Raw genomic sequence first — 19,297 nt, 5'->3', positions numbered from 1 at the left:
AGAATGCCAACCCTTGGTCGAACCTTTTTCTACTTTTACACCGGTAAGCCTTCCTCTGATTCCCACCTGGGTCTCCAGGTTAGCATTGGCATTGAGGATGGTTTATTTTTATGCATAATGATATGATTATTGATGCTTCTTAACCAGTGGAGTCTTGATCTACACCACAATCTCTATGTTTCAAGTATTTGCTGAAAGGATCTACTCCACTGACTTTATGTTTGTCTACAGAGTTATGAAGGAAGGTGGACCTACATCATGGGTTTCATTGACAGTGAACCATTTAAAGCCTTGAAGAGGTCAGCAAAGAGCATGTGGATTCAATTCTCTCCATCGACATCGAGTCCCAGAGATTTTGTTGAGAGTATCGGGATCAGGCAGTGAGTATATAACAATGCAACATGAGCTGGACAAATGTCCAACATCATGAGATAGAGAGATTCCACTCCAAGCATGTTGAATATTCCAGTCCTGGACAGGGTTTTTCTGGCATGTTCTTTCACCAAAAAATTACAAAAATTAAAGCACCTTTCCTTTTCTTATTTTTCCCAGTCCTGGATATTGCAAGTACGCATCTTCCCCTGTCACTATTGTGACCAACACTGCAGTAGTCTCAAGTAAGTAGCCTGTTTTTACATCACACTGGAGCTCGTAAATGTTTGTTCTATTCTAAACTCATGGAGTTGAGATCAATTCATCCATCTGTGTTTGAGTCTCATAGCGAGCTAAACAGTGTCTGCTACAGATAAAAGAGCTGTTGATTGAATTTTGGTTTACTTCATGTCGTCAGAGTCCAACTTCACCTGCACGTACCGTTCTCTGCCAACCGGAAAGGACTGTCTGGTCTACACCGTCGACAGCATAAACACCAACAATGCACTTCACATCATGGACATCACCAACCCCACAACCATTCATGAGGTCAAACAATATCGGGCTATTTACCTGATGGGTAAGAGGAACAAGTCAGAGAGACACTAACTCCTTCATATCTGAAACATTACTTATGTTCATTTGATTCTTGTTTCCAGCCAAAGAGACGACTGTAAGTGACTCTGAGCTGGAGCGCTTCAAGAAGCAAGCAAGATGTCTTGGTTTCACATGGGACCCAGACTTCTACTACAACCCCAAGAATAGTACGTCTCCTCTGAACCTGTCACACTAAAACATGAAACAGAGTTTGGTTTAAGACAACAATGAAATATGTCTGTCTTTTTTCTCTCTGCAGCTTTTTGTGAAAAAGGCGTTGAACATGAAGATGTACACCAACATTACAGTGTGCTAGGACGTGGCAACATGCACGAAGATGACGATGATTGAAGCCGATCTCAAGATTTAGCGCTGCCAAACTCTCTTGACAAATAATTTGAACTGAACTTGTGGAAATAAAGAACCAAAAAAGATCAACATGTGTTGAATGTGTTTGATTCAATCCAACAAAGACTGTGAGGGGTTGAAGAGGTATGACATAAATATACAGTTTAAAGGAACAGGTGCATTCAGCTGGAGGAACAGGAAGGTAGACAGACTGAAGCAAAAACACAAATAATAGCTACTAGCTCAGTTAAATTATATATTAAAAAAAGATTAACGTTTTGATTTATCTCATCTATAGTGTCAAGTTTTAAGTCCAAGTTGCAGGTGCTTTTGTCACCTGTCAAACTCCTTTTGATTGTTACATGGCCTCAAAAATAAGACAAAAATAGAGTCCAAGGCACATAAATGAATGAAAAATGATATTGTAATGGAAATTACAACTATCTACTGGATGGAAAAGCAACCTCCAACACTGGAACAATGGAGGTAAAGACTGATGTTCATGAAATGAAAGACTATCAAGAAGATAGTTGCTGCATCGTTGAGCATTGTTGTCAAGGACTGTTCAAGAGTTTATATGATCAATGTGCTATTACTCTAATCACTCTAATCATCTGGTTCCATCCTACTGTATTGTTATGCTACATCTGTAATGGTTGACATGATCACCCTAACTAGGTCAAGTTTCACTCTATTGTCTTCAACACTTAATGCTAATCTGCTCCTCAAAAGTTGGGTACTTAAATGGCAATCACCCTAACCACCCCTGGTTTCACCTCATTGTTTAGGACACTCAATGCAAATCACTGCATTGACTGTTTAACGACTGTTTAATGACTGTACTCACACCTCGGGCATAAGCTCAAAGACCTCTGTACATACACATGTAACCAGTTTCTTTCTTCTTGTTTGGGGGATTATTGTATAGAGAGGGGAGGAGGACAGCGGGTGTGTATTGTAACCGATGACTTGTCTCCTGCCTGTCTGTATACTGCTACTGGATGCCCTGAATTTCCCTCTGGATCAATAAAGTACCTATCTATCTATCTATCTATCTATTATGAGAAAATACTGAACTGAGTTGAAAAAAGAGAGACTAACATCTGCAATGACAATCATAACTCTCATCTGAACAAAAAGACAGAACAACAACAATTATATTCAGTTAAAGTTTCATGATGTCTGGTGACCATCACAAATACATTCACAAAGCAGTCACAGAAAAATGATTCAAACAATCAAGTTTAATGTTGAATCACTGTGATCCAGTGATAGTTGTTTGACCCTCCATGTGTGCACTGAAAACAGCTTTGTATAGTTTGAATGGAGTGAGACCAATGTCTTCAGGAATCTCTGAGTAAATATGAATCCAAAATCCATAAATGAGATACAACTGTTTTGTTTCTTGAAGAGAATTTTAATTCAAACTACAAGTTTAATGGATGACGGTGACGAAGACCACAAGCAGAAAGATGTTGGTCTGAAGTCAATAGAGTTCTATGATGAACTCTATACCTTGTGTATTTGCATCATTGGCAGTCGAGGACAAGACAGCAATCTGTAAATGTTACACAAACCAAACAGTGTTCCAAGAAATCCTAGAAGCACAGAACCTGGAATCTCATTTGAACCTCAAATGAAACCAGGTTGAAGTGAAATGTCCTTTTCTGAACTCTCTGCAAATAATATCAAACCATTCACCAAAGAAAATCTATGAAAGTCTTCAAATGGCCAAAAAAGCCAAAAGTCCTGTAAGATTCGGTTGTGTTGCTCCATTTCTATACATTTATTTTTATCATATGTTTTTTTTTAAAAATATATATTTTTCAAAGAAACCAAATGAGCATGAAAGGGAGCTGGTAACAGCAGGACAGAGGGGAACTAATTGCTTCGCCATCTCCACCAACAGCTGCCAAATGTTAGCGTGCTGAACTGGTTAGCCATGTTGCCATTCAAGAAGTTATCAAAAATTGTAAGCCTTCATCATTCAAAGTGTTGTGAGCTCATTTGAGTAGCCTACAATATAGATACAACTGATCTGGGTTAAAAGGAGAATCCAGGACTGGCAGTGTTTCAAGGATATCTGGGACCACTGTTGACTTGAACTGCGTACTCTGTACATTTGTTCAACGTTGGCAGCTGATGGCACCAAAACATGACGTAATTTAAGGTAACACTTTGTCTACGGTAGTTATGTAATCTAGAGGAGAGTTGGCTGCTAGGAAGATGAAGGGCTACATTCACCATTCTTATACAGATTCAGTCCTTTTCAATAGTTTAGCATGACTAAAGCTCAATGACTTGGTAGCTGTTAGCTTCCTATCTAAGGTCTGCTAGCCCACAGGTCACCGTTGGCTAGCAGTAGGGTCACCAAACCGAAGATGCTACCTCCATGTCCCTCAAACAACAAAAATGTTAAAAAGTCATGTTCTCACTAACTTACATATTGTTGTGAGTACTGACCTGAAATTATCATTTTCAGTCCAGTAATGGATGGTGTGTTGGATCATTGACCATTAAAAGAGGAGTTCATGCAATCAGTCAGCTTGATTTTGCTAGAGAGCCAACCGTCCTGTGATGAACTCTACACTCTGTGCATTTGAGGATCGTGGGCAGCTCAGGACAAGTCAATTTAGAGAGAACTGATGCCAGAGTTCCCAGAATTGTTTTCTCCTTTGAAAACCTTCAAACATTTGGCAAAAAAGTAGATTGAAAAAGCCTTGACATTTGGAACTGTGCCATGAGCAGCAGCTATAAAAGCTGAGTGGCTCTCAAATGCTCATCATTCAGCTTGACTGAGTAAACTTCCTCCTTGGTGTCCAGTTCTACTCTGAAGCTAACCATCTGCAGCATCATGTATCTGTGGTTCAGCAGTCTTCTTCTGGTGGTGGGCTTGTTCCAGAGCAGCTCGGCTCTGACACCTGAAGAATGCCAACCCTTGGTCGAACCTTTTTCTACTTTTACACCGGTAAGCCTTCCTCTGATTCCCACCTGGGTCTCTAGGTTAGCATTGGCATTGAGGATGGGGATGATTCATTTTTATACATATAGATATGATTATTGATGCTTCTTAACCAGTGGAGTCTTGATCTATAGCACAATCTCTATGTTTCAGTATTTGCTGAAAGGATCTACTCCACTGACTTTATGTTTGTCTACAGAGTTATGAAGGAAGGTGGACCTACATCATGGGTTTCATTGACAGTGAACCATTTAAAGCCTTGAAGAGGTCAGCCAAGAGCATGTGGATTCAATTCTCTCCATCGACGTCGAGTCCCAGAGATTTTGTTGAGAGTATCGGGATCAGGCAGTGAGTATATAACAATGCAACATGAGCTGTACAAATGTCCAACATCATGAGATAGAGAGATTCCACTCCAAGCATGTTGAATATTCCAGTCCTGGACAGGGTTTTTCTGACTTGTTCTTTAACCTCCCAATGACAAAAATAAAAGCACCTTTCCTTTTCTTAATTTCCCAGTCCTGGATATTGCAAGTACGCATCATCTGCTGTCGCTATTGTGACCAACACTGCAGTAGTCTCAAGTAAGTAGCCTGTTTTTACATCACACTGGAGCTCGTAAATGTTTGTTCTAGTCTAAACTCATGGAGTTGAGATCAATTCATCCATCTGTGTTTGAGTCTCATAGCGAGCTAAACAGTGTCTGCTTCAGATAAAAGGGCTGCTGTTTGAATTTTGGTTTACTTCATGTCGTCAGAGTCCAACTTCACCTGCACGTACCGTTCTCTGCCAACCTGTAAGGACTGTCTGGTCTACACCGTCGACAGCATCAACACCAACAATGCACTTCACATCATGAACATCACCAACCCCACAACCATTCATGAGGTCAAACAATATCGGGCTATTTACCTGATGGGTAAGAGGAACAAGTCAGAGAGACACTAACTCCTTCATATCTGAAACATTACTTATGTTCATTTGATTCTTGTTTCCAGCCAAAGAGACGACTGTAAGTGACTCTGAGCTGGAGCGCTTCAAGAAGCAAGCAAGATGTCTTGGTTTCACATGGGACCCAGACTTCTACTACAACCCCAAGAATAGTACGTCTCCTCTGAACCTGTCACACTAAAACATGAAACAGAGTTTTGTTTAAGACAACACTGAAATATGTCTGTCTTTATTCTCTCTGCAGCTTTCTGTGAAAAAGGCGTTGAACAGGAAGATGTACACCAACATTACATTGTGCGAGGACGTGGCAATGTGCATGAAAACGACGATGATTGAAGGCGATCTCAAACTTAAGCACTGCCAAACTTTCTTGACAAATAATTTAAACTGAACTTGTGGAAATAAAGACTCAAAAAAGACCAACATGTGTTGAATGTGTTTGTTTCAATCCAACTAAGAGTGTGAGGGGTTGAAGAGGTATGACATAAATATACAGTTTAAAGGAACAGGTGCATTCAGCTGTAGGAACAGGAAGATATATAGACTGAAGCAGAAACAGAAGCAATAGCTACGAGCTCAGTTAAATTATTTAAAAAAAGAATAACATTTTGATTGATCTTATCTGTAGTGTCAAGTTTTAAGTCCAAGGTTCAGGTGCTTTTGTGACCTGTCAAACTCCTTTTGATTGTTACATGGACTCAAATATAAGACAAAAATCAAGTCCAAGGCACATAAATGAATGGACGTCATTTTAAGACGAGCATGTCCATCGTTTATAGAATGGTGCAAAAACATGTTCTACTCATACAGTGTTTACAGTGGACTGGATGATGACATGCTGGGCAGTGGGACACTGTGCTCTGAGAATGGAGAAGGATAAGACTCATAGCAGGTGCCCTAAGAAGCACATTGAAGGAGTTTTATCTCAGCATTTTGAGTGGTACATTTGGATTGGATTGGCCAGGTTTGCTGGAGGCTCATCAGCTCTGTGTTGGAGAGGATGTGGGACAATAGGTGAACATACACACATTTTGTGGGTCTACCAAAGACTGCAAGATGTTTTTGGACCATATTAGAAGTATGAATACAACATCATTAAACATGGACTTACCTTTGTGTCCATGAAATTATATACTACAATACCAAAGGATTCCTCTATAGTAAGAAACTTTATATTGCAACGGAAATTCAAACTATCTACTGGATGGAAAAGCCACCTCCAACAGTGGAACAATGGAGGTAAAGACTGATGTTCATGAAGTGAAAAACTATCAAGGAGAATTGTTGTCAAGGACTGTTCAAGAGTTTATATGATCAATGTGCTATTATGAGAAAATAATGAACTTAGTGGAAAATGAGGGACTATAACATTTCCAATGACAATCATTACTCTCATCTGAAGAAAAAGACAGAACAACAACAATTACATTCAGTTAAAGTTTCATGATGTCCGATGACCATCACAAATACATTCACAAAGCAGTCAGAGAGAAATTATGTTTCAGAAGATTCAAACAATCAAGTTCAATGTTGAATCACTTTGATCCAGTGATACTTGTTTGACCCTCCATGTGTGCACTGAAAACAGCTTTGTATAGTTTGAATGGAGTGAGACCAATGTCTTCAGGAATCTCTGAGGAAATATCATTCCAAAATCCATAAATGAGATAGAACTATGTTTTGTTTCTTGAAGAGAATTTTAATTCAAACTACAAGTTTAATGGATGACGGTGACGAAGACCACAAGCAGAAAGATGTTGGTCTAAAGTCAAAACAGTTCCATGATGAACTCTATACCTTGTGTATTTGCATCGTTGGCAGTCGAGGACAAGACAGCAATCTGTAAATGTTACACAAACCAAACAGTGTTCCAAGAAATCCTCGAAGCACAGCACCTGGAATCTCATTTGAACCTCAAATGAAACCAGGTTGAAGTGAAATGTCCTTTTCTGAACTCTCTGCAAATAATATAAAACCATTCACCAAAGAAAATCTATAAAAGTCATCAAATGGTCAAAAAAAGCCAAAAGACTTGTAAGTATCAGTAGTGTTGATCTATTTCCAGACTTCTATTTTCTTGAAATTGTTTTTAAAAAAGCTCATTTTTTAAAGAATACATTAGAAGCATTTAAAGGGAGCTGGTAACAGCAGGACATACGGTAAATTTTTTGTTGGCCATCTCCACCAACAGCTACCAAATGTTAGCATGCTGAACTGGTTAGCCACTTTACCATGCATGTAGCTATCAAAAATTGTAAGCCTTCATCATTCAAAGTGTTGTGAGCTCATTTGAGTTGCCTACAATATAGATACAACTGATCTGGGTTAGAAACAAAATCCAGGACTGGCAGTGTTTCAAGGATATCTGGGACCACTGTTGACTTGAACTGTGTACTCTGTACATTTGTTCAACATTGGCAGCCGATGGCACCAAAAGGATGACATAATTTAAGGTAACACTATGTGTACAATAGTTAGTATACATTTTTTACACAGATTCAGGCCATTTCAATAGTTTAGCATGACTAAAAGCCAATGACTTGGGACTTGTTAGCTTCCTATCAAAGGTCTGCCAGCAAACGGAAAAGTACGAAGGCCACCAAACCTAAGATTATACCTCCATATGTCCCTCAAGCAACACAATTGTTAAAGAAGTCATGTTGTCACTAACTTACATATTGTTGTGAGTTCTGACCTGAACATATCATTTTCAGTCCAGTCATGGATGGTGTGTTGGATCATTGACCCTTAAAAGACGAGTTCATGCAATCAGTCAGCTTGATTTTGCTAGAGAGCCAACCGTCCTGTGATGAACTCTACACTCTGTGCATTTGAGGATCGTGGGCAGCTCAGGACAAGTCAATTTAGAGAGAACTGATGCCAGAGTTCCCAGAATTGTTTTCTCCTTTGAAAACCTTCAAACATTTGGCAAAAAAGTAGATTGAAAAAGCCTTGACATTTGGAACTGTGCCATGAGCAGCAGCTATAAAAGCTGAGTGGCTCTCTAATGCTCATCATTCAGCTTGACTGAGTAAACTTCCTCCTTGGTGTCCAGTTCTACTCTGAAGCTAACCATCTGCAGCATCATGTATCTGTGGTTCAGCAGTCTTCTTCTGGTGGTGGGCTTGTTCCAGAGCAGCTCGGCTCTGACACCTGAAGAATGCCAACCCTTGGTCGAACCTTTTTCTACTTTTACACCGGTAAGCCTTCCTCTGATTCCCACCTGGGTCTCCAGGTTAGCATTGGCATTGAGGACGGGGATGATTTATTTTGATGCATATAGAAATGACTATTGAGGCTTCTTAACCAGTGGAGTCTTGATCTATACCACGATCTCTATGTTTCAGTATTTGCTGAAAGGATCTACTCCACTGACTTTATGTTTGTCTACAGAGTTATGAAGGAAGGTGGACCTACATCATGGGTTTCATTGATAGTGAACCATTTAAAGCCTTGAAGAGGTCAGCCAAGAGCATGTGGATTCAATTCTCTCCATCGACGTCGAGTCCCAGAGATTTTGTTGAGAGTATCGGGATCAGGCAGTGAGTATATAACAATGCAACATGAGCTGTACAAATGTCCAACATCATGAGATAGAGAGATTCCACTCCAAGCATGTTGAATATTCCAGTCCTGGACAGGGTTTTTCTGACATGTTCTTTAACCTCCCAATGACAAAAATAAAAGCACCTTTCCTTTTCTTATTCTTCCCAGTCCTGGATATTGCAAGTACGCATCATCTGCTGTCGCTATTGTGACCAACACTGCAGTAGTCTCAAGTAAGTAGCCTGTTTTTACATCACACTGGAGCTCGTAAATGTTTGTTCTAGTCTAAACTCATGGAGTTGAGATCAATTCATCCATCTGTGTTTGAGTCTCATAGCGAGCTAAACAGTGTCTGCTTCAGATAAAAGAGCTGTTGATTGAATTTTGGTTTACTTCATGTCGTCAGAGTCCAACTTCACCTGCACGTACCGTTCTCTGCCAACCTGTAAGGACTGTCTGGTCTACACCGTCGACAGCATCAACACCAACAATGCACTTCACATCATGAACATCACCAACCCCACAACCATTCATGAGGTCAAACAATATCGGGCTATTTACCTGATGGGTAAGAGGAACAAGTCAGAGAGACACTAACTCCTTCATATCTGAAACATTACTTATGTTCATTTGATTCTTGTTTCCAGCCAAAGAGACGACTGTAAGTGACTCTGAGCTGGAGCGCTTCAAGAAGCAAGCAAGATGTCTTGGTTTCACATGGGACCCAGACTTCTACTACAACCCCAAGAATAGTACGTCTCCTCTGAACCTGTCACACTAAAACATGAAACAGAGAGTTTGGTTTAAGACAACACTGAAATATGTCTGTCTTTATTCTCTCTGCAGCTTTCTGTGAAAAAGGCGTTGAACAGGAAGATGTACACCAACATTACATTGTGCGAGGACGTGGCAATGTGCATGAAAACAACGATGATTGAAGGCGATCTCAAGCTTAAGCGCTGCCAAACTTTCTTGACAAATAATTTAAACTGAACTTGTGGAAATAAAGACTCAAAAAAGACCAACATGTGTTGAATGTGTTTGTTTCAATCCAACTAAGACTGTGAGGGGTTGAAGAGGTATGACATAAATATACAGTTTAAAGGAACAGGTGCATTTAGCTGTAGGAACAGGAAGATAGATAGACTGAAGCAGAAACAGAAGTAATAGCTACGAGCTGAGTTATATTATCTAAAAAAAAGAATAACATTTTGATTTATCTCATCGATAGTATCAAGTTTTAAGTCCAAGGTGCAGGTGCTTTTGGGACCTGTCAAACTCCTTTTGATTGTTACATGGACTCAAAAATGAGACAAAAATAGAGTCCAAGGCACATAAATGAATGGACGTCATTTTAAGACGAGCATGTCCATCATTTATAGAATGGTGCAAAAACATGTTCTACTCATACAGTGTTTACAGTGGACTGGATGATGACATGCTGGGCAGTGGGACACTGTGCTCTGAGAATGGAGAAGGATAAGACTCATAGCAGGTGCTCTCAGAAGCACATTGCAGGAGTTTTATCTCAGCATTTTGAGTGGTACATTTGGTTTGGATTGGCCAGGTTTGCTGGAGGCTCATCAGCTCTGTGTTGGAGAGAATGTGGGACAATAGGTGAACATACACACATTTTGTGGGTCTACCCAAGACTGCAAGATGTTTTTGGATGATATTAGAAGTATGAATAAAATATCATTAAACATGGACTTACCTTTGTGTCCAGGATATGATATACTGCAATACCAAAGGATTCCTCTATAGTAAGAAACTTGATATCTTCAATAAAAAAATGATATTGCAACGGAAATTACAACTATATACTGGAAGGAAAAGCAACCTCCAACAGTGGAACAATGGAGGTAAAGACTGATGTTCATGAAGTGAAAAACTATCAAGGATCATTGTAGTCAAGAGTTTATATGATCAATGTGCTATCGTGAGAAAATAATGAACTGAGTGGAAAATGAGGGACTATAACATTTCCAATGACAATCATTACTGTCATCTGAACTGAAAGACAGAACAACAACAATTACATTCAGTTACAGTTTCATGATGTTTGATGACCATCACAAATACATTCACAAAGCAGTCACGGAAAAATGAAGTTTCAGAAGATTCAAACAATCAAGTTCAGTGTTGAATCACTGTGATCCAGTGATAGTTGTTTGACCCTCCATGTGTGCACTGAAAACAGCTTTGTATAGTTTGAATGGAGTGAGACCAATGTCTTCAGGAATATCTGAGGAAATATCATTCAAAATCCATAAATGAGATACAACTATGTTTTGTTTCTTGAAGAGAATTTTAATTCAAACTACAAGTTTAATGGATGACGTTGATGAAGACCACAAGCAGAAAGATGTTGGTCTAAAGTCAAAACAGTTCCATGATGAACTCTATACCTTGTGTATTTGCATCGTTGGCAGTCGAGGACAAGACAGCAATCTGTAAATGTTACACAAACCAAACAGTGTTCCAAGAAATCCTAGAAGCACAGAACCTGGAATCTCATTTGAACCTCAAATGAAACCAGGTTGAAGTGAAATGTCCTTTTCTGAACTCTCTGCAAATAATATAAAACCATTCACCAAAGAAAATCTATAAAAGTCATCAAATGGTCAAAAAAAGCCAAAAGACTTGTAAGTATCAGTAGTGTTGATCTATTTCCAGACTTCTATTTTCTTGAAATTGTTTTTAAAAAAGCTCATTTTTTAAAGAATACAGAAGAAGCATTTAAAGGGAGCTGGTAACAGCAGGACATACGGTAAATTTTTTGTTGGCCATCTCCATCAACAGCTACCAAATGTTAGCATGCTGAACTGGTTAGCCACTTTACCATGCATGTAGCTATCATAAATTGTAAGCCTTCATCATTCAAAGTGTTGTGAGCTCATTTGAGTTGCCTACAATATTGATACAACTGATCTGGGTTAGAAACAAAATCCAGGACTGGCAGTGTTTCAAGGATATCTGGGACCACTGTTGACTTGAACTGTGTACTCTGTACATTTGTTCAACACTGGCAGCTGATGGCACCAAAAGCATGACATAATTTAAAGTAACACTTTGTGTACCATAGTTAGTATTTAGTTTTTACACAGATTCAGGCCATTTCAATAGTTTAGCATGACTAAAAGCCAATGACTTGGGACTTGTTAGCTTCCTATCAAAGGTCTGCCAGCAAACGGAAAAGTACGAAGGCCACCAAACCTAAGATTCTACCTCCATATGTCCCTCAAGCAACACAATTGTTAAAGATGTCATGTTGTCACTAACTTACATATTGTTGTGAGTTCTGACCTGAACATATCATTTTCAGTCCAGTAATGTGTTGTGTGTAATGTGTAATGTGTAATGTGTGTTGGATCATTGACGATTAAAAGACGAGTTCATGCAATCAGTCAGCTTGATTTTGCTAGAGAGCCAACCGTCCTGTGATGAACTCTACACTCTGTGCATTTGAGGATCGTGGGCAGCTCAGGACAAGTCAATTTCGAGAGAACTGATGCCAGAGTTCCCAGAATTGTTTTCTCCTCTTAAAACCTTCAATGTAAATCATTTGGCAAAAAAGTAGAGTGAAAAAGCCTTGACATTTGGAACTGTGCCATGAGCAGCAGCTATAAAAGCTGAGTGGCTCTCTAATGCTCATCATTCAGCTTGACTGAGTAAACTTCCTCCTTGGTGTCCAGTTCTACTCTGAAGCTAACCATCTGCAGCATCATGTATCTGTGGTTCAGCAGTCTTCTTCTGGTGGTGGGCTTGTTCCAGAGCAGCTCGGCTCTGACACCTGAAGAATGCCAACCCTTGGTCGAACCTTATTCTACTTTTACACCGGTAAGCCTTCCTCTGATTCCCACCTGGGTCTCCAGGTTAGCATTGGCATTGAGGATGGGGATGGTTTATTTTTATGCATAATGATATGATTATTGATGCTTCTTAACCAGCAGAGTCTTGATCTATACCACAATCTCTATGTTTCAGTATTTGCTGAAAGGATCTACTCCACTGACTTTATGTTTGTCTACAGAGTTATGAAGGAAGGTGGACCTACATCATGGGTTTCATTGATAGTGAACCATTTAAAGCCTTGAAGAGGTCAGCCAAGAGCATGTGGATTCAATTCTCCCCATCGACGTCGAGTCCCAGAGATTTTGTTGAGAGTATCGGGATCAGGCAGTGAGTATATAACAATGCAACATGAGCTGTACAAATGTCCAACATAATGTTAGAAATAAACCAATTCTGTCTACATGCAGTTTGAAGGTCAGGTTATTCTTAGTCATTCCAGGATCATTCCATTCAGATCAACTGCTATGCAGATGACCCTCTATCATCCCTCTGAAATAAATAAATACTCTCCAATCAACCACAACAAACAGCAGCTTAGATGCATCCTTAATGTACATCTTTGCTGGACTAGGGCTGTTAGTACGAACATAGAGATTCCACTCCAAGCATGTTGAATATTCCAGTCCTGGACAGGGTTTTTCTGACTTGTTCTTTAACCTCCTAATGACAAAAATAAAAGCACCTTTCCTTTTCTTATTCTTCCCAGTCCTGGATATTGCAAGTACGCATCATCTGCTGTCGCTATTGTGACCAACACTGCAGTAGTCTCAAGTAAGTAGCCTGTTTTTACATCACACTGGAGTTTGTAAATGTTTGTTCTCGTCTAAACAGTGTCTGCTTCAGATAAGAGATTGATTGAATTTTGGTTTACTTCATGTCGTCAGAGTCCAACTTCACCTGCACGTACCGTTCTCTGCCAACCTGTAAGGACTGTCTGGTCTACACCGTCGACAGCATCAACACCAACAATGCACTTCACATCATGAACATCACCAACCCCACAACCATTCATGAGGTCAAACAATATCGGGCTATTTACCTGATGGGTAAGAGGAACAAGTCAGAGAGACACTAACTCCTTCATATCTGAAACATTACTTATGTTCATTTGATTCTTGTTTCCAGCCAAAGAGACGACTGTAAGTGACTCTGAGCTGGAGCGCTTCAAGAAGCAAGCAAGATGTCTTGGTTTCACATGGGACCCAGACTTCTACTACAACCCCAAGAATAGTACGTCTCCTCTGAACCTGTCACACTAAAACATGAAACAGAGTTTTGTTTAAGACAACACTGAAATATGTCTGTCTTTATTCTCTCTGCAGCTTTCTGTGAAAAAGGCGTTGAACAGGAAGATGTACACCAACATTACATTGTGCGAGGACGTGGCAATGTGCATGAAAACAACGATGATTGAAGGCGATCTCAAGCTTAAGCGCTGCCAAACTTTCTTGACAAATAATTTAAACTGAACTTGTGGAAATAAAGACTCAAAAAAGACCAACATGTGTTGAATGTGTTTGTTTCAATCCAACTAAGACTGTGAGGGGTTGAAGAGGTATGACATAAATATACAGTTTAAAGGAACAGGTGCATTTAGCTGTAGGAACAGGAAGATAGATAGACTGAAGCAGAAACAGAAGTAATAGCTACGAGCTGAGTTATATTATCTAAAAAAAAGAATAACATTTTGATTTATCTCATCGATAGTATCAAGTTTTAAGTCCAAGGTGCAGGTGCTTTTGGGACCTGTCAAACTCCTTTTGATTGTTACATGGACTCAAAAATGAGACAAAAATAGAGTCCAAGGCACATAAATGAATGGACGTCATTTTAAGACGAGCATGTCCATCATTTATAGAATGGTGCAAAAACATGTTCTACTCATACAGTGTTTACAGTGGACTGGATGATGACATGCTGGGCAGTGGGACACTGTGCTCTGAGAATGGAGAAGGATAAGACTCATAGCAGGTGCTCTCAGAAGCACATTGCAGGAGTTTTATCTCAGCATTTTGAGTGGTACATTTGGTTTGGATTGGCCAGGTTTGCTGGAGGCTCATCAGCTCTGTGTTGGAGAGAATGTGGGACAATAGGTGAACATACACACATTTTGTGGGTCTACCAAAGACTGCAAGATGTTTTTGGATGATATTAGAAGTATGAATAAAATATCATTAAACATGGACTTACCTTTGTGTCCAGGATATGATATACTGCAATACCAAAGGATTCCTCTATAGTAAGAAACTTGATATCTTCAATAAAAAAATGATATTGCAACGGAAATTACAACTATATACTGGATGGAAAAGCAACCTCCAACAGTGGAACAATGGAGGTAAAGACTGATGTTCATGAAGTGAAAAACTATTAAGGAACATTGTAGTCAAGAGTTTATATGATCAATGTGCTATCGTGAGAAAATAATGAACTTAGTGGAAAATGAGGGACTATAACATTTCCAATGACAATCATTACTGTCATCTGAACTGAAAGACAGAACAACAACAATTACATTCAGTTACAGTTTCATGATGTCTGATGACCATCACAAAAACATTCACAAAGCAGTCACGGAAAAATGAAGTTTCAGAAGATTCAAACAATCAAGTTCAGTGTTGAATCACTGTGATCCTGTGATAGTTGTTTGACCCTCCATGTGTGCACTGAAAACAGCTTTGTATAGTTTGAATGGAGTGAGACCAATGTCTTCAGGAATCTCTGAGGAAATATCATTCCAAAATCCATAAATGAGATACAACTATGTTTTGTTTCTTGAAGAGAATTTTAATTCAAACTACAAGTTTAATGGATGACGGTGACGAAGACCACAAGCAGAAAGATGTTGGTCTAAAGTCAAAACAGTTCCATGATGAACTCTATACCTTGTGTATTTGCATCGTTGGCAGTCGAGGACAAGACAGCAATCTGTAAATGTTACACAAACCAAACAGTGTTCCAAGAAATCCTAGAAGCACAGCACCTGGAATCTCATTTGAACCTCAAATGAAACCAGGTTGAAGTGAAATGTCCTTTTCTGAACTCTCTGCAAATAATATAAAACCATTCACCAAAGAAAATCTATAAAAGTCATCAAATGGTCAAAAAAAGCCAAAAGACTTGTAAGTATCAGTAGTGTTGATCTATTTCCAGACTTCTATTTTCTTGAAATTGTTTTTAAAAAAGCTCATTTTTTAAAGAATACATTAGAAGCATTTAAAGGGAGCTGGTAACAGCAGGACATACGGTAATTTTTTTGTTGGCCATCTCCATCAACAGCTACCAAATGTTAGCATGCTGAACTGGTTAGCCACTTTACCATACATGTAGCTATCAAAAATTGTACGCCTTCATCATTCAAAGTGTTGTGAGCTCATTTGAGTTGCCTACAATATAGATACAACTGATCTGGGTTAGAAACAAAATCCAGGACTGGCAGTGTTTCAAGGATGTCTGGGACCACTGTTGACTTGAACTGTGTACTCTGTACATTTGTTCAACATTGGCAGCCGATGGCACCAAAAGGATGACATAATTTAAGGTAACACTATGTGTACAATAGTTAGTATACATTTTTTACACAGATTCAGGCCATTTCAATAGTTTAGCATGACTAAAAGCCAATGACTTGGGACTTGTTAGCTTCCTATCAAAGGTCTGCCAGCAAACGGAAAAGTACGAAGGCCACCAAACCTAAGATTCTACCTCCATATGTCCCTCAAGCAACACAATTGTTAAAGAAGTCATGTTGTCACTAACTTACATATTGTTGTGAGTACTGACCTGAACATATCATTTTCAGTCCAGTCATGGATGGTGTGTTGGATCATTGACCAATAAAAGACGAGTTCATGCAATCAGTCAGCTTGATTTTGCTAGAGAGCCAACCGTCCTGTGATGAACTCTACACTCTGTGCATTTGAGGATCGTGGGCAGCTCAGGACAAGTCAATTTAGAGAGAACTGATGCCAGAGTTCCCAGAATTGTTTTCTCCTTTGAAAACCTTCAAACATTTGGCAAAAAAGTAGATTGAAAAAGCCTTGACATTTGGAACTGTGCCATGAGCAGCAGCTATAAAAGCTGAGTGGCTCTCTAATGCTCATCATTCAGCTTGACTGAGTAAACTTCCTCCTTGGTGTCCAGTTCTACTCTGAAGCTAACCATCTGCAGCATCATGTATCTGTGGTTCAGCAGTCTTCTTCTGGTGGTGGGCTTGTTCCAGAGCAGCTCGGCTCTGACACCTGAAGAATGCCAACCCTTGGTCGAACCTTTTTCTACTTTTACACCGGTAAGCCTTCCTCTGATTCCCACCTGGGTCTCTAGGTTAGCATTGGCATTGAGGATGATTTATTTTTATGCATATAGAAATGATTATTGAGGCTTCTTAACCAGCAGAGTCTTGATCTATACCACAATCTCTATGTTTCAGTATTTGCTGAAAGGATCTAGTCCACTGACTTTATGTTTGTCTACAGAGTTATGAAGGAAGGTGGACCTACATCATGGGTTTCATTGATAGTGAACCATTTAAAGCCTTGAAGAGGTCAGCCAAGAGCATGTGGATTCAATTCTCTCCATCGACGTCGAGTCCCAGAGATTTTGTTGAGAGTATCGGGATCAGGCAGTGAGTATAAAACAATGAAACATGAGCTGTACAAATGTCCAACATCATGAGATAGAGAGATTCCACTCCAAGCATGTTGAATATTCCAGTCCTGGACAGGGTTTTTCTGACTTGTTCTTTAACCTCCTAATGACAAAAATAAAAGCACCTTTCCTTTTCTTATTCTTCCCAGTCCTGGATATTGCAAGTACGCATCATCTGCTGTCGCTATTGTGACCAACACTGCAGTAGTCTCAAGTAAGTAGCCTGTTTTTACAGCACACTGGAGTTTGTAAATGTTTGTTCTCGTCTAAACAGTGTCTGCTTCAGATAAAAGAGCTGTTGATTGAATTTTGGTTTACTTCATGTCGTCAGAGTCCAACTTCACCTGCACGTACCGTTCTCTGCCAACCTGTAAGGACTGTCTGGTCTACACCGTCGACAGCATCAACACCAACAATGCACTTCACATCATGAACATCACCAACCCCACAACCATTCATGAGGTCAAACAATATCGGGCTATTTACCTGATGGGTAAGAGGAACAAGTCAGAGAGACACTAACTCCTTCATATCTGAAACATTACTTATGTTCATTTGATTCTTGTTTCCAGCCAAAGAGACGACTGTAAGTGACTCTGAGCTGGAGCGCTTCAAGAAGCAAGCAAGATGTCTTGGTTTCACATGGGACCCAGACTTCTACTACAACCCCAAGAATAGTACGTCTCCTCTGAACCTGTCACACTAAAACATGAAACAGAGTTTGGTTTAAGACAACACTGAAATATGTCTGTCTTTATTCTCTCTGCAGCTTTCTGTGAAAAAGGCGTTGAACAGGAAGATGTACACCAACATTACATTGTGCGAGGACGTGGCAATGTGCATGAAAACGACGATGATTGAAGGCGATCTCAAGCTTAAGCGCTGCCAAACTTTCTTGACAAATAATTTAAACTGAACTTGTGGAAATAAAGACTCAAAAAAGACCAACATGTGTTGAATGTGTTTGATTTAATCCAAAAAAGACTGTGAGGGGTTGAAGAGGTATGACATAAATATACAGTTTGAAAGAACAGGTGCATTCAGCTGTAGGAACAGGAAGATAGATAGACTGAAGCAGAAACAGAAGGAATAGCTACGAGCTGAGTTATATTATTTAAAAAAAGAATAACGTTTTGTTTGATCTCATCTATAGTGTCAAGTTTTAAGTCCAAGGTTCAGGTGCTTTTGGGACCTGTCAAACTCCTTTTGATTGTTACATGGACTCAAATATAAGACAAAAATCAAGTCCAAGGCACATAAATGAATGGACGTCATTTTAAGACGAGCATGTCCATCATTTATAGAATGGTGCAAAAACATGTTCTACTCATACAGTGTTTACAGTGGACTGGATGATGACATGCTGGGCAGTGGGACACTGTGCTCTGAGAATGGAGAAGGATAAGACTCATAGCAGGTGCTCTCAGAAGCACATTGCAGGAGTTTTATCTCAGCATTTTGAGTGGTACATTTGGATTGGATTGGCCAGGTTTGCTGGAGGCTCATCAGCTCTGTGTTGGAGAGGATGTGGGATGATAGGTGAACATACACACATTTTGTGGGTCTACCCAAGACTGCAAGATGTTTTTGGATGATATTAGAAGTATGAATAAAATATCATTAAACATGGACTTACCTTTGTGTCCAGGATATGATATACTGCAATACCAAAGGATTCCTCTATAGAAAGAAACTTGATATCTTCAATAAAAACATGATATTGCAACGGAAATTACAACTATATACTGGATGGAAAAGCAACCTCCAACAGTGGAACAATGGAGGTAAAGACTGATGTTCATGAAGTGAAAAACTATCAAGGAACATTGTAGTCAAGAGTTTATATGATCAATGTGCTATCGTGAGAAAATAATGAACTTAGTGGAAAATGAGGGACTATAACATTTCCAATGACAATCATTACTGTCATCTGAACTGAAAGACAGAACAACAACAATTACATTCAGTTACAGTTTCATGATGTCTGATGACCATCACAAATACATTCACAAAGCAGTC

General features: G+C 39.4%; 6 protein-coding genes across 6 annotated transcripts in view; 4 read left to right on the top strand and 2 right to left on the bottom strand.

Annotated features, from left to right (window-relative positions):
• The window catches only part of cadps2 (Ca++-dependent secretion activator 2), a 141,470-nt gene that overhangs the window by 24,834 nt on the left and 97,339 nt on the right, over positions 1–19,297 (bottom strand). The gene's annotated exons all lie outside the window — the stretch shown is intronic.
• Positions 1–19,297, bottom strand: part of aass (aminoadipate-semialdehyde synthase) — a 134,571-nt gene that overhangs the window by 57,984 nt on the left and 57,290 nt on the right. The window lies entirely within an intron of this gene.
• On the top strand, positions 4,821–5,566 carry LOC306825800 (uncharacterized protein; the record flags this gene model as incomplete). The annotated part of the gene is made up of 3 exons (XM_079346756.1): positions 4,821–5,198; positions 5,278–5,382; positions 5,475–5,566. Exons 1-3 carry the CDS (start codon positions 5,027–5,029, stop codon positions 5,564–5,566), a joined length of 369 nt encoding a protein of 122 aa, XP_079202882.1. The 5' UTR covers positions 4,821–5,026.
• Positions 7,864–9,727, top strand: LOC306825245 (uncharacterized protein). The gene is made up of 4 exons (XM_079345854.1): positions 7,864–8,430; positions 8,624–9,344; positions 9,424–9,528; positions 9,623–9,727. The coding sequence occupies exons 2-4, from the start codon at positions 9,173–9,175 to the stop codon at positions 9,712–9,714; spliced, it is 369 nt and encodes a 122-aa protein (XP_079201980.1). The 5' UTR covers positions 7,864–8,430; positions 8,624–9,172; the 3' UTR covers positions 9,715–9,727.
• On the top strand, positions 13,017–14,078 carry LOC306825248 (uncharacterized protein). The gene is made up of 3 exons (XM_079345857.1): positions 13,017–13,677; positions 13,757–13,861; positions 13,954–14,078. Exons 1-3 carry the CDS (start codon positions 13,506–13,508, stop codon positions 14,043–14,045), a joined length of 369 nt encoding a protein of 122 aa, XP_079201983.1. The 5' UTR covers positions 13,017–13,505; the 3' UTR covers positions 14,046–14,078.
• Positions 17,270–18,226, top strand: LOC306825799 (uncharacterized protein; the record flags this gene model as incomplete). The annotated part of the gene is made up of 5 exons (XM_079346755.1): positions 17,270–17,283; positions 17,428–17,492; positions 17,610–17,771; positions 17,851–17,955; positions 18,048–18,226. The coding sequence occupies 5 exons, from the start codon at positions 17,270–17,272 to the stop codon at positions 18,137–18,139; spliced, it is 438 nt and encodes a 145-aa protein (XP_079202881.1). The 3' UTR covers positions 18,140–18,226.

Source organism: Symphodus melops (assembly GCF_947650265.1).
Source record: "Symphodus melops genome assembly, chromosome: 6".
Classification (NCBI taxonomy): domain Eukaryota; kingdom Metazoa; phylum Chordata; class Actinopteri; order Labriformes; family Labridae; genus Symphodus; species Symphodus melops.
This window is presented reverse-complemented; position numbering and strand designations above follow the sequence as displayed.

Excerpts from the sequence above, each read along its gene's own strand:
- LOC306825248 (XM_079345857.1), top strand. The coding sequence starts at position 13,506 with ATGTCGTCAGAGTCCAACTTCACCTGCACGTACCGTTCTCTGCCAACC. Across the intron at positions 13,678-13,756 it reads TCGGGCTATTTACCTGATGG|CCAAAGAGACGACTGTAAGT; the intron begins GTAAGAGGAACA and ends TCTTGTTTCCAG. Across the intron at positions 13,862-13,953 it reads CTACTACAACCCCAAGAATA|CTTTCTGTGAAAAAGGCGTT; the intron begins GTACGTCTCCTC and ends TTCTCTCTGCAG.
- LOC306825245 (XM_079345854.1), top strand. The coding sequence starts at position 9,173 with ATGTCGTCAGAGTCCAACTTCACCTGCACGTACCGTTCTCTGCCAACC. Across the intron at positions 9,345-9,423 it reads TCGGGCTATTTACCTGATGG|CCAAAGAGACGACTGTAAGT; the intron begins GTAAGAGGAACA and ends TCTTGTTTCCAG. Across the intron at positions 9,529-9,622 it reads CTACTACAACCCCAAGAATA|CTTTCTGTGAAAAAGGCGTT; the intron begins GTACGTCTCCTC and ends TTCTCTCTGCAG.